We start from the raw sequence: 15000 nt of genomic DNA on the forward strand, positions 1-15000 counted from the left end.
AATCGATTACCAAATTAGTTGCCAACTAATTCAGTCGTCGATTCGTTGGTGACGTCATCACGTGCGTTTTACGCGCCGTTAAACTACAACGTTATCGGTACTGGGGACATTTAAAAAATATATGTCATGTATTATTGATACAAGAACATTATATCGCAGTCTTAGTGTGGCCAGCTCGTTTCTAATATGCAAAAAGACAAACAAATGCGTCTATGATGTATTTTCGATCAGACGAGATCTCTCTCCCTGGTCTGTGTGGGAGGGGGAGGGGCCGTTCACACACACGCGGCTGCTACATGCAGCAACACACTGCGGAGATGGCGGAGAGAACGCCGCTCCGAGGTGTTGTTAAACTTTACCCGTCTCGATGCTCGTTGCCAAAAGTGCAATAAGAGTTTAGCATGTCAGGGCGGTAACACGAGCAATCTGTCTAAACATTTAGCAAAAATGCTCCACATTCAGACGGAGGAATGCACCGGGTTCGACTGTCTTTCTAGCAGCTCTGTAGCCCCGTCCACGAGTAGGCTAACGTTTTCACGTCAGGTGTTATGTATGCTAGCAGCAACACACGCAGTTAACTACATTATACAAACATGGGTTAATGATTAGAGGAAACTGAGTTATTTAGTTTGTTAAAGTTTCAGCTATTCTGTTTACAATTCTGTCATCACATTATTTATTATTTGCTAAAACACTGTTGTTTCTTTTGATGAGAAATATTATTTATTTAATTTAAATGAAAAGCCATGTTCATTTTGTAAACAATTTGTTTAGTTAATTTAATAATATGTATTTTTTAATCAAGTATTCATCTTTATTGTCTTCATTGTTAGTTTCCACATGCCTAAAACAACCTCAAGCTAAATCTAAAAGTTGATGGCTAAATAAGAGCGTTTGAGAAATTGTGCAAGGCGTAATAGTCCGAATAGTCGATTAATCGTTTCATTAATCGATAGATTAATCGACTATCAAATTAGTCGTTTGTTGCAGCCCTAACACACACACACACACACACACACACACACACACACACACACACACACACACACTAACCAAGTCTTCACCCTAAATGTAATGATTCCCCTTATGGGGACCTCCATTATGTCCCCATAAGGGAAGCCAGTCCCCACACGTGACTATGTAAACAGATATATGGTCCCCACAAGTATAATAATGCTAGACCACACACACACACACACACACACACACACACACACACACACACACACACACACACACACACACACACACACACACACCACACACACACACACACACACACACACACACACACACACACACACACACACACACACACACACACACACACACACACACACACACACACACACACACACACACACACACACACACACACACACACACACACACACACACACACACACACACACACACACACACACACACACACACACACACACACACACAGCACTGTAATGTCTGATATGAAACTCTTATATGACCTGATTAATCAAACACACGTTATTAGGCTGCAGGTATTATATGCATGTATCATGTATCCTACTGAATATGTAGGTCACCATGCACCCTATACGGTAAGTAACGTTGTGTTGTCGTTAGTTAATTGTATAGCATTACCCTGAGACTCACCTTCTCTCTCGGTGTCCAATATTTTTCCAAAACGCTGAACTTTCCAAATACAATAATTCAATTTAAAAGTGGAAACATTGCATCAAAATCTACATTTATATGGACATTTATTTTCCAATTCTATTCATGATTATTGTGAAATAATAATAATAGATAATATAATAGCTAAATATAAAAATATTTCTGTTAAACCTCATAAAAAATTAACTGTACCTTGTTATTTACTTATTATATTTATTTCTAATTATTTCATTTTTATTTTTTTCTTGTATTTATTATTTACTTATCATTTATTTAATTATATGTATATGTACTTGTAATTATTTAATAATGTATTCTTATTTTATTTCTCTTTTCTTCTTTCAGATATTCTCCTGATTATATGTATAAACAATGTGGATTAAGTTTAAGAAGAAATAGGAAACAAATAGCAAAAGTGTAAAAGTTGCTAAAAGTAAAATAAAACTGAGTAAAACTGTACTTTTTATTATTCATTATTTATTATTATTATCTAATATTTTTTATTTGTAATTATTTATTATGTTTTTTCCACTTTTTTTATTTCCGTTCCTTATGTAAACTATGTAGATTCAGCTAAAATGCACAAAAAATAGCAGACAAAAGTGTGTATAAGTAGCTCAAACTGAAATAAAACCTGATTTAAAAAATAAATAATAAGTAAACTGTCCTCTATGTTAAATCCACCTTTAAGATGTTATGTTATTTTAGTGTAAATCTGTATTTAAACCTGGTTTCGTTACCGTTCCAGGAGGCCAGCATCTTGGTGTCCAGATGTGGGCGGGGCCGGGTCTTCCTCACGTCGGCCATCTTGGCTCTGGCGGCGCTCAGTAGCTCGGAGACTCTGTCCACGCTGAGGCCGAAGCGAGCAGCTGTCAGCTCCACGGAGTACCGCACGATCAGAACGTTCTGACCCCCCAGCTCCCCGTGGGGGTCCTGGGGACATGAAGAGAGAGAGAACCAGAGAGAAGAGGATTTAATATTTAACATGCTGTCTGGAGAGATATATAATATTAATAAGCGTTGTGTGACTTTTTATTTAATTTAAATGTATCTTTATGTAGACATTTTAATTGATGCTCGATACAAATTTGAAGAGAAATTGGGTTTTATTACTACATTTTAAATACAAATTAAATACAGATATTTATACAAACATAAGTTAAAAAAAAAAGAATAATCCAAATAAATATATATTATTTAATTTAAAGTGGACCTATCATGCTAGATTGGAAACATATATTGTAGGGCCATACCTATACAAAACATGTCTGTGAAGTTTTTTGCTTCAAATCCCAAACAGATCCCCCGTTGTAGCCGTGCCTCACACTGCTCAAACCCCTCTATTCCAGCCCTGTTAGAGAAACGCGGATTTTGGGTCCTCAGCTCACAAAAAAAAAAAAAGGGGAGGCGGAGCTAATGCCTGATCAGAATTCTACCGGAGACAAAGTTAAATTCTGCTGTGATAAAACGCCATCCTGTTCTAAACAGGGTTCATACACTTTTTCACCAATGATTTTCAATGACTTCTCCAGGACCTTTATCTAATTTTCCACGACAAAGAAAAATTACTCTTTCTCAGCGTACCACTGAAACATTTTTATTTTAACATGGTAAGCTGGAAAATAAGGTCTGCATATGAAACATGTTGTGCCTATCTAAAACAAATCAAATAGTAGGCTTACTAGCTTCTACACGCTAAAGCCACTGAAATCTCTCACCAGCGAAACACCTCGTCAGTTAAATGCCATTTTACGTTTCATTACGATACAGTATTTACTATCATTATAGTATTACAATTTCGGCGATTAGATAAAATATAAATTATATTTGATGCAACTTTAGTTACATTTCCATGACTTTTCCAAGGCCTGGAATTTGTATTTTGAATTTCCATGACTTTTCCAGCTTTTTAATGACCGTAGGAATCCTGTTCCAAACCACATCAAGGATTATCTCTGAAACAGTATGGAGCTCAAAGGCTTTTTCTCTCTCAGGTTTATCACAAGGTGAGTTCCTTTTTTCATTTCCTGCTTTTTAAACACACATGCTCTCCAGTACAGGTTAGCTCTGAGCGTTAGCGAGGCTTGCTAATGTAAACAAAGACCAGATTACATCCAAAACACGTTTGGACGAGAACAAAAAATTCTGATAGCAACTTTCTGTGGGTCCGCCGCCGATTTGACGTAATATCGGCAGAAAATCTTTGCAATAGTTGTCCTAGCTCGTTGTACCCCCGTTTTTTAGAGATGTGGGTACGGAGGAAAACGCACCGGGGACACATATTTATGTATAAAAGACATCAAGAAGTGCATTTTGCATGATAGGTCCCCTTTAAGTAAAGATATTAATTAAAACAAAACATGTTAAAGTAAAAATGTAAAATAAAATAATAATATTATAGAATCAAAAATATCTCTATATGTATGAGAAGTTAAATAAAATAAATAAAGAAGATGAAACTAAATAAAATTGAAATATTTCTATAAAAAAAAATCATTATTAAAAAATGTATTTGTATAAAATTAAAATAATCAAATAAAAATATTCATACAACCAATTGAAGGTAAGGTAGGTGTGGCAGTGGTTCAAATGGAAAGTGGGAAAGTCTAAGCTCCACCCCCAGAACTCATTCTATTAGTCAAGAAAACTCTCCTGGTGAATGTTTTCCTCAGTCTGACATCATGTACCCCCCCCCCTCATCGACCTGGAAGTGTAGCTGGTGTGGCAGCCCAGGTTGATGAGGGGGGGGGGAGAGAGTTTTCTTGACCATCATAACGAGTTCCGGTGGTTGGAGCTTCAAATAAATGAATTGAAAATGTACACGGCACAAAGGACCACCCTAGAGTACCTGTTCAGGGTCCACGTTCCCCGGCTCTTTGACCCCGTAGTGATGCATGAAGACGTCCGCCTGAGTCGCTCCAGAGCTTCTCTCCACAACTTCTGGAAACAGATCCCGGACCTCCGCCGCCGTCCAGACGCAGAAAGCTCCCTCCCTCTTCTCCATCTTTTCTGTCCCCCCCTCCTTCTTCTCCGGCCCCCCCGCCGGCGGGACAGAGTCGGCATCCTCCGCACTGTAGAAACCTCCGGACTGTCCAGAGGAGACGGGAAGAGAAGGTTATCTATTGAAATACAGTGTGCATCTTTCATTTAATTTCGCATATAAATAACTTTTTTTTAAGCTTCTATCAATATGTTCATTATATTTTATCTTTCAGTGCACGTTTTTATTTTAAATTCTTATGTTTATAATTATTTTATTGTATTTTTAGTGCATTTTTTTTATTCAACTACTTACTAATAACGTTTTATCTTCGTTTTATTTAACTTTTGGGTTTATATACACATTTTATTGGACAGTTTTACTTCAACTTCTTTGAATAATTGTTGTCCCTTTTACTGCACATTTTATATACATTTCTATTTAATTTCTTATGTTTATAAACGTATTTTTATTCCATTTTATTTTATTGTTATTTTATTCTAAAATGGAGCAACTGTCGCAAAACTTCCCCTGTTATAAATAAATACTCCGATTCTAAATCTACTATTTAACTGCAAGGTGATTTAAGATGAATGTGTGATGCATTTACAGCAGACCTGCAAATCTGACGGATCAATTAATCAATTAGTCAATGAGCTCCTCTGAAGGCTGTGAGACCTGCATGTAAGTCATGGAAGCTTCACAGTGACAGGAATCAGGTAGAGTGTCTTTAAAGAACCTGACTCTCCAACATGTCTGCAGACGCTCTCCTGTAGCACGAGAGCTAACTCACACGGTCTGAAGTAAATCACCTCTAGAATGCTAATTCATTATGGTGTGACTACATTATAAATCTACAGGGATTATCGTGTGTGCGTGTGTGTGTGTGTGTGTGTGGCCTGTTCGCTGCTCGTTAATCAAACGGGGGGTAAGGGGTTTGACCCTCAGAGGAGAGGTCCCACCCCTAACACACACACGGTCACTCTACAGCCCTACACACTGACCTGTATAAACACACACACACACACACACACACACACACACACACACACACACACACACACACACACACACACACACACACACACACACACACACACACACACACACACACACACAGTCTTCACCCTAAAATGAATGATTCCCCTTATGGGGACCTCCATTATGTCCCCATAAGGGAAGCCAGTCCCCACACGTGACTATGTAAACAGATATATGGTCCCCACAAGTATAGTAATGATAGACCACACACACACACACACACACACACACACACACACACACACACACACACACACACACACACACACACACACACACACACACACACACACACACACACACACACACACACACACACACACACACACCACACACACACACACACACACACACACACACACACACACACACACACACACACACACACACACACACTGAGCTTTATCAGCAGCAGTAGAGTGTATAAAGCCCAGTTTTTAATGACGACATTAACAGTAACCTGACAAGATAACGCTTTCCTATCGTCCCTTTAATTAATATGTTCGTGAGGAAGCACCAACTCCCTCACTAACATTTATCCTGTCTCTAAAGAAAAGTCAGTCTTTATTTCACTTAAAGAGTTAATTCTTCTTGATTTATAAAAAAGAGAAAACAATGTTTACTTCTCTGTTTACCTGGCTGACTGTGATTCAGAGACGTGCCCTGATTGGCTGATTGGACTCGGACTCACCTTGTCACTCAGGTCTCTGGACACGTACAGCAGAATGTCTTCAGCCACGTGGGCAAACAGCTGCTCGCCTGAGACCTGCACAGGCAGACACACAGGACACACACCTGGTGAGAGACGTCCTAAAGACACCATCGAGGGATTACGGGACTTCAAGAGTCATTCAACACAAACTATAGGGGTGTGTGTGTGTGTGTGTGTGTGTGTGTGTGTGTGTGTGTGTGTGTGTGGTGTGTGTGTGTGTGTGTGTGTCTAAGTGTGTACCTTAAGTCCCACAAAGATAATTTTTCGCTGAATGTGCAATACATGACGTGGATTAGAGAGGCAGAGAATGATGGAGATATTTATCTTTCCTTACATAAAGAAAAACACACACAGAAACCTTTCTCTCTCTCCCCCTCCCTCTCTCTCTCTCTCCCCCTCCCTCTCTCCCTCTCTCTCTCTCCCTCTCTCTCTCCCTCACCCTCTCTCCCCCTCCACCCCTCTCTTTCTCTATCCCCCCTCTCTCTCTCCCCCTCCCTCTCTCCCTCTCTCTCTCTCCCTCTCTCTCTCTCCCTCACCCTCTCTCCCCCTCCACCCCTCTCTTTCTCTATCCCCCCTCTCTCGCTCTCCCCCTCCCTCTCTCTCTCTCTCTCTCCCCTCCCTCTCTCTCTCCCTCTCTGTCTCTCTCTCCCTCTCTCTCTCTCCCTCCCTCCCCCTCCCTCTCTCTCTCTCCCTCCCTCTCTCCCCCTCCACCCCCTCCCTCTCTCTCTCTCACTCCCTCCCTCTCTCTCTCTCTCCCTCCCTCTCTCTCTCTCCCTCTCTCTCTCTCCCCCTCTCTCTCTCTCTCTCCCTCCCACTCTCCCCCTCCCTCCCTCTCTCCCTCTCCCCCCTCACCTGGGAGGCAGTGATGTAGGCTACAGCCAGCTGAGCCTGGTCGTACAGCATCTTCTCAAAGTGGGGAACATGCCAGGAGACGTCAGTGGAGTAACGATGGAAACCCTGCAGACGAGAGACAGACACACTTTCTGACACGGACGTGTAGTTACAATTAAATATATTATCTCCGACAATATGAAACTCCCTCATCGTGATCTTAACTGGGCTTCACTCTGTGTTTCGCTGCAGCGTGTACAGGTCCAGTCTTTGAGTGTATTAAAGGTGTGATGCTGAAGTAATAAACTGCACATTCACATCCTGACACAAGATGGAAGCAAATCTGACCTGAAATGTAAGACTAGGAAACAAAGGATAATTATGTAGGATGAGAAAAACTTAAGACTCCTCCAACGGTGCAACATGAATATATATAGGACATAAAACTAATAAAACAGACAAACAACCTCATCCACGCTTAAAATGGCCGCAAACGTCTTGGTTAATAAAACAGCCCAAAATGGCCGCTGTAACGTCAAAGACCCCACAAAGTAACCCCTAATTGCTGTTTGATTGATCCGTGTGTGAACCTGAGCCACGTGGTCGTGGATGCCCCCCCGCGCCATCATCCTCAGAGTGTGCAGGGCCATCTGCAGAGCCTCCCCCCCCTCAGTGGAGCAGCGGTTCACCGACCAGAAGGACATGAGGAACATCAGGTTCACTGAGGAGGAGAGGAGGAGAGGAGGAGAGGAGGCGAGACAGAGGTTAGGCTGCATGGCGCGATCACACACTTTAAAGGTCCCCTGTTATCCTCGTCTTCATCAATATCTCACAGGTCTTTGATATATCCAGAGCCCGTCTCTGATTGGCTGGAACACCAAATACATCATTGCAGCATTACCCATAATCCCCTCTGTTTCAGCCCTGTTTCCAAAGTGCTGATTCTCTGTCTGTGACTTTAGATGAAAACAAGGAGCCTTCTAGGAGGAGATTCAGGTGATAAGGGGGGGGGGGTTACCTTGTTGCTGATTGGCTAATGGTTACACAAAACAGAACATCATTATGACATCACAAAGTGGCCAAAATCTGATCAGACTTTCAGAATGTCTTTACACAGAGGGACACATGTTGCTGTGGAACAGACATGTTGCTGGATAGGACACCTCTGAAGCCTGACACACGTCCCCTCTGGCTCCGGCTGATCGTACCTGGGGTGGGGAACTTTGGAGCGTCTCTGAATCCTCCGTACTCTTCCTCGTAGGAGTGAGCCAGCTGCTGGAAGCACCGCTGAGCCACATCTGGGGCTGAAGGAGGAGTCTCTCCGGGGTGAGCAGACACCGCCGTGCCTTTCCTCAGCGCTTCAAGGATCCTCGCTCCGTTAGACTCCAGAGCGGGGCGGTTATTCTGCCACTGAGGGGCGGAGACAGTCACACGTGATCAGAGGATATGCTGGGGACAACATGTGTTCTTTGGGATGCGATCCCTCTCCGAAGCAGCTTTTAATAACAGATAGCAATCTCATTTTATCCCTCGTGCTGCAGTCTGCGAACAAGAGCACAGAACTCTGTATCTTTTTGCACAATTAACTTTAATACCTCCCCTTTAAGCCAGGGGTGTCAAACTCAATTTCATCGCGGGCCACATCAGCATTATGGTTGCACTCAAAGGGCCGGTTGTAGCTTTAAGACTATATAAAAATACATATATAAATATATCATATATATAAAATAATATTACATTATTGCCTCTGCATTGGATTATCATCGGATAGGGTAATAACTTCATAATTAACTACGCCTGAAAGCAGAATTCTTGGGCAAATAATTGCACGTCTCTTCAGTGCGTATGTCCCAAAATGATTTAAAAAGAAAAGCCAATTTCTGGAGAAAAAAGAAATAGAAGTGACATTTTGAAATAAAAATCTAATTCTGAGAAAAAGGAATTCTATGAAAAAAAGCATATTTTTGAAGAAAAAAAGGCAAATTCTGAGAAAAAAGTCATATTTGAGATGCATTGTGGGACATGTAGTTTATGGGCAACATGCTTCTGTAGCATGTAACCGTATAATAAACATATTATATTCTTTGCAAGCTCTTGTGGGGCCACATGAAACGAAGTCGCGGGCCGAATGTGGCCCCGGGCCTTGAGTTTGACACCCCAGCTTTTCCACTTTAACTTATGAGATACTGCGATCTTTTTCATTTCAGAATAATTTGTCATATTCTTGTTTTACTTATTTGTGTGTTTCTATAATTACTGTATATTAAAATGTCCTGTAAACATTCACTTGAACTTGCTTTACATCAAAGGAGTCCGACACACTTGATCTGATTGAAACACAGGAAGGAAAGTACACATTTTAAAACGCCTTACCTGTTCCAGGATTCTTGAGAGAACCGTTTTCAACCCGGGTCTTCGTGCATGGTCTGTAGGCGGGAAGTACGTTCCTCCAATGAAAGGTCGAAGGTCGGGGGTCAACCACACACTCATGGGCCAACCTCCACCTCCACACGTCGCCTGAAGACGTTAGAAACCAGGCGGAAGGAGAGTTAGCAGAGAGACGAATAAAGGAGAGAGTTTAAATCAGGGGAACTCAAAAGGTATAATGGAACATGGCCCACACATGAAACTTGTGCTTTTCTTATATTGTACTTCTTAAATATGTATGTAAAAATGTATTACACGGTAGCATGTGTTAAGAAGCCCACTTTTAAAATACATTCAGTCAATTCATCTTGAAAACATTTTCTAACAAATCTTAGTTAATACAAAAAAAGCCCAATAACTTAATTACACAACTAGCTTGACATAAACCCTATAGAGTGCTGAGATGTAGGCTTTTGTCTTTCTTAAAGCACATTCGTGTATCGAGCATAATTCACCGACATGCCGCTAACTTATAACTTCACTTTGTGGCAAAAGGCCTCGATAAGTGGCCCAGCTCTCCGTATAGTTCTCTGCATGCGGTCCTCGGTGAAAGAGGTTTGGACAGCCCTGGTTTCAGTGTCTGAGCACACACACCTGAATGAAGGTCATGTAGACTTTGTCCACGTCTGGCCGCTCCTCTCGGTCCACTTTGATGCAGACGAAGTTATCGCTCAGGATTCTTCCGATGTCCTCATCTTCGAAAGACTCTCTCTCCATGACGTGGCACCAGTGACATGTTGAGTATCCCACTGAGGGTCAGAGAGGACGAGATGAACAGGACCCACCATGAGAGAAAGGAGGGGGGACATTTAAAGTCTTCTTATATCTGATTGGAGTTAGGATGATAAATAAGGGCAGTTAAGAGAAGGAAAACCTGTTAAAATGTTCCCGACAAAGTCTAAAAACGGCATGAATGTTAACTGAACGTTGATCTAGAACAAAACAATGAAAGTCGAAGTAATAAATACCTAAATAAATGTGTTAAACGTGTTCTAAACATGAAATTAAGAGTTAAAAACGCCTAAATAAATATGTAAATATGGCACTGACCATCAAACTCAAATATAAAAATGCAGTTTTAATCAGAAAATTAAGCTCAAAGTAATCGGTAATCTGAAATTAAAAACAAACTAAAACATACATACCTTAAATATATCTCAATACATCTGAAATAAAGGTAATAAATACCTTATTAAATATTAAAAATGGAACTTAACATACAACTAACCATAGGAAATCTAAGTCTGAGCGTTTTTTATTTTAAAATATTAAATAAATAAAGCTATATTAATTGACCAAATAGAGTAAATTAAGTCCACAATACAATGCATTTTAATTCCAGGTGTGAGAGCTGCTTCTGACCCGATAGAAAGATGGGCTTGTCTTCGCTCTTTGCCTTGTCGAAAGCCTCTGTTCCCCACGGATACCTGACACAAAAAGACACATTAAATATGACATTATACTATTTTTAATAAAGGGAATGTGTTTCGCTCACCAGTCCACGGGGTTGTGAGCGTGCTGCAGCAGGTAGGGCGACCTCTCCAAGCTCAGCCTGTTGGTGTGTGTGTGAGCAGACGCCATGCTCATACACACTGATGATCTGGACACACACACACACACACACACACACACACACACACACACACACACACACACACACACACACACACACACACACACACACACACACACACACACACACACACACACACACACACACACACACACACACACACACACACACACACACACACACACACACATTCCAGAATTGGAGGACAATTTAGACACCAACATTTTTGAAAAATTAACCTTTTATTTTATAATTTTTTTTATGTATTTAGGAAAAACAGATAATAAACCATCAAAAAAGTGATTTGCCCAGCTAGGCATCACATGTATATTTTCCAATGAAGAATTACCGTAAAAGTAACAGGGTTGAAAATCAATGCTAATTTGAGCTCTAACCTCAGGAAGTATTGCTAGATGTAGCATGTAATGCTACTTTCAAGGCAAGGACACACTTGGATATCTAATGCAAGAAAGATAACTTTGAAATGAATATGCTTTATTCAGATAATATCAGTAACAGGTTGAGTGGGTCGGAGTGCCACACTCTTTTAAGACTGAAAAGATAAAAATAAAAGAGAGGACTTAGTTGTGGTCTACCCATGGCACTAGCAGGTGGCTTGCTGATGTCACTTCCACCGTGTTAACTGATTTACAGTTTGTTCACTTCCTGTGCCAATCTAAAAAGGTTTGGGTAACAGGGTTGAACGCATGTTGAGGGACACACCTTCTGTGCAAAATTACTGTTATCTAAAATATGTTTATGATTTAACAAATTGATTTCACCATTACCAGAGACATATATCAATAGAATAATACCAACAAAAGTAAATAAAATCCCTATTTTAAATGTTATATTTGACATGCGAGTTGGTCACCAAGAAGCGGGGACGAGAGAAAAATGCCATTTTAGGGGATGTTCGAGAGCTATTTGATCATTTAAATAATATTTTGAAACCACTTTTTCTACAACTTTATCTACATTTTGTCTCAATACAAGTATGTTTAACACAACAAGTGCATGTTTTAGCATTTTGGGCATGGATTATTAGATTTATTATATGGGGGACATGAAATATGACACATAAACTAATTAAAGGTAAATGTGAATCTGACAGCATGGAGCTTTGCTTACGGTCAACTTCACTATATAGTCTGACATTAGATGTGTTTACCAGCATTACAACTATCACAACACAACATCTTATCACGTGTTTGCATGCTAGCTGAAGGAGATACTACAGCTGTCAAACACTGTCGCTGTTAGCCAAAGGTCACACATGTCGAACTCCATTCAAATATTACACAATTCAACTTTACTTTGCCTATAGGCATTTGCTTATGGCCTAAATAACACAAATAATCATATAATAAGATGAATTAGACCTTTCCTTAAGATTCGGCTGTAATGAATATGACACATGGTCACATATCAATTAGTTTGTTTACATCTAAGTCAATGGGCTAGCTTTGATTTAGCCATTAGATGAGCGCGTCAAACCAGATATAAAAGGTGATACATCATTAGGAAAAGGGTTGCTTTGGTCTTATGTGAAAGCCGAATTAACGGACAATGCATTTAGACCTTATTCCAATGTCTTATCTGACAAATTAATGTATTTTCCTAATAGTAAACGTGTATTGAATATTCAATTGTGTGGTTTTTAAAGGGAGTTTCGTGCAACACTTATATTCGTCCGAATCACGTGCAACAACAGCAACTACCACACAAAGAGCATTATATCACCTGTCAATATTTGACCTAACATGCATTGTGTTGCTTAAATTATGCATGCATGCTTTGCTACAACAAAGTAATGCACGTGTAGCAACCAGTTAGCTTTGGAGGCTTTACCTGCGGTGGTAGGCCGGCTGCGGGTGGTGGTGCAGCGGGGATCTGATGCTTGGTGGGCGGGGGTGGATTAGTCCGAAACACCTTAGATGTCCCCCTGAGTTCCGCAGAGGACTCTCCGATGCCAGAAAATCTGCAGCTAAAAGCCGAGCAGCAGCAGAATCCACACGGCTATTCCTGCAGGCTGAGCGACGCCATGCCAGTGTTATCATCCTAATCCTGCAAGAGTGTGACTTTAGCAGGTTAGGGTTAGCCACTTCATTTAAAGAGGGCTGGCAAAACTTCCATGCATGGAGGTGTGCATGTTATTGCAATACCAGGAGGAGCCAACAGGGTTAAACATGCGAAACAATCAGTGTGTGAAGAAGTAAGGCATCAATGGTTGGGGAAGAATCAACATAATGTATTTAAACAAACATTAATATAACATCACAACCACTGAGCAGGTTTTCTCTCAGTGTTTGTGATGTTTTGTTAAATGTTTGTAAGGTTTTATTCATGTATTGTGTGCCTGTTGATTTTACACATAGCTGCTGTGATGCAAGTCGCATTTCAGACTTGATCTGACCATTAAAGTATTATCGTATCGTAAGAATCTACATAATGCATGTATTTGAGGCGGGAACATTGATTGATAGAGAGATTTGAATAATTGTTGCTGAATATTTGCAGTGCATTTTGCAAGAATATGAAATATTTTATATTTTTGAAGCTCAACCGTAGTTTCTATGACAACTATGGACACACTCAGACCCTTAAGGACAAAAACATCCCCATTAAAGCAGAATTGAATGTCCCTGGTCATTAAAACATGTTATTTTGAATTTTAAATATGTATGTTTTTTTACACCAGATTTGTCCCTGTAGGCCTATGCTATTTTCCTGGATTCCTGCATACACGAAAAATAATATATAGTTTTAAATTATTTACAATTCAGTCATACAGACATCTGACTCTGCACATTAGATAACAACGCATTCAAAAGCTATATTGTTTTTATTCATTGAGATAATAATAATAATATATTCATTTTATATAGCGCTTTTCTGAACCCAAAGACGCACAGACTGTGAAATAAAATCAAAAATACCACGGAAAATATATTTTTTAAATTGCGTGTGTGATATTATATTTAATTAAAACAAGTGTTATTTTATAAACAAGCTGCTATTTAAATAGTAATACAATCAAGATAATTAAAGATAAGATAGATAAAAAGTGTTTGGTAATGCTGATCAGGATTTAAGTTAGATTAACATTTAACTTTTTTCATTTGGAAGTGAAAAATAACTTATCATTTTATGGCATTTTTTTTTGCTGCAAAGATTCAGGACGGAGCACATGTTTCAGACAATACAAAGATAAAATGCATTTATAATTTAATCGTTTATTTGGAAGGGACAATGCACAGTAATGAACACTTAAAATGTGTCAAGTGTAACAGCACCAGATGTACCTTTTAGCTCATTTCCATCCGCAGTCCCTCACATAAAACTTTTAAGAAAATTACATTTTACAAAAATAGCATCACACTTTCACATGTGTCTGTGTGTTGAGCTGGACAACAGTGGTATTTTATAAACAAGCTTCCATTTAAATAGTAATAAAATCAGATAATTAAGATTGTTTTGCAGTGCTGATCAGGACTGAAGTTAGATTAACATTTAACTAATTGCAAGTGAAAAAAGTACAATTAACTTATCATTTTATGGCATTTTTTTGCAGCAAAGATTTAAGACGGAGCAACTTTTTCAAATATTCTTAAAAAGAAAATGCCTTCACATGTTTCTGAGTGTTGAGCTGGACAACAGTGGTATTTTATAAACAAACTGCCATTTAAATAGTAATAAAATCAGATAATTAAGAATTGTTTTGGTAGTGCTGATCAGGACGTAAGTTGGATTAACATTTCCCTCATTTGAAGTGAACAAAAA

The 15000-nt window shown here is 39.6% G+C and overlaps 1 protein-coding gene across 1 annotated transcript; it reads right to left on the reverse strand.

The window, feature by feature from the left end:
* Positions 1-2393: 2393 nt before the first annotated feature.
* Positions 2394-13358, reverse strand: spata20 (spermatogenesis associated 20; the record flags this gene model as incomplete). Its single annotated transcript, XM_034078416.1, has 11 exons — positions 13069-13358; positions 11140-11244; positions 11007-11071; positions 10239-10393; positions 9591-9734; positions 8426-8627; positions 7808-7938; positions 7239-7343; positions 6366-6440; positions 4502-4741; positions 2394-2586 (listed from the first exon to the last, which is right to left on the reverse strand). Coding segments are annotated over exons 1-11 (1624 nt in total), but the record flags the coding sequence as incomplete, so codon positions are not given.
* Between the last annotated feature and the right edge of the window lie 1642 nt (positions 13359-15000).

This window comes from Pseudochaenichthys georgianus, unplaced genomic scaffold (assembly GCF_902827115.2).
Source record: "Pseudochaenichthys georgianus unplaced genomic scaffold, fPseGeo1.2 scaffold_425_arrow_ctg1, whole genome shotgun sequence".
Taxonomy (NCBI): domain Eukaryota; kingdom Metazoa; phylum Chordata; class Actinopteri; order Perciformes; family Channichthyidae; genus Pseudochaenichthys; species Pseudochaenichthys georgianus.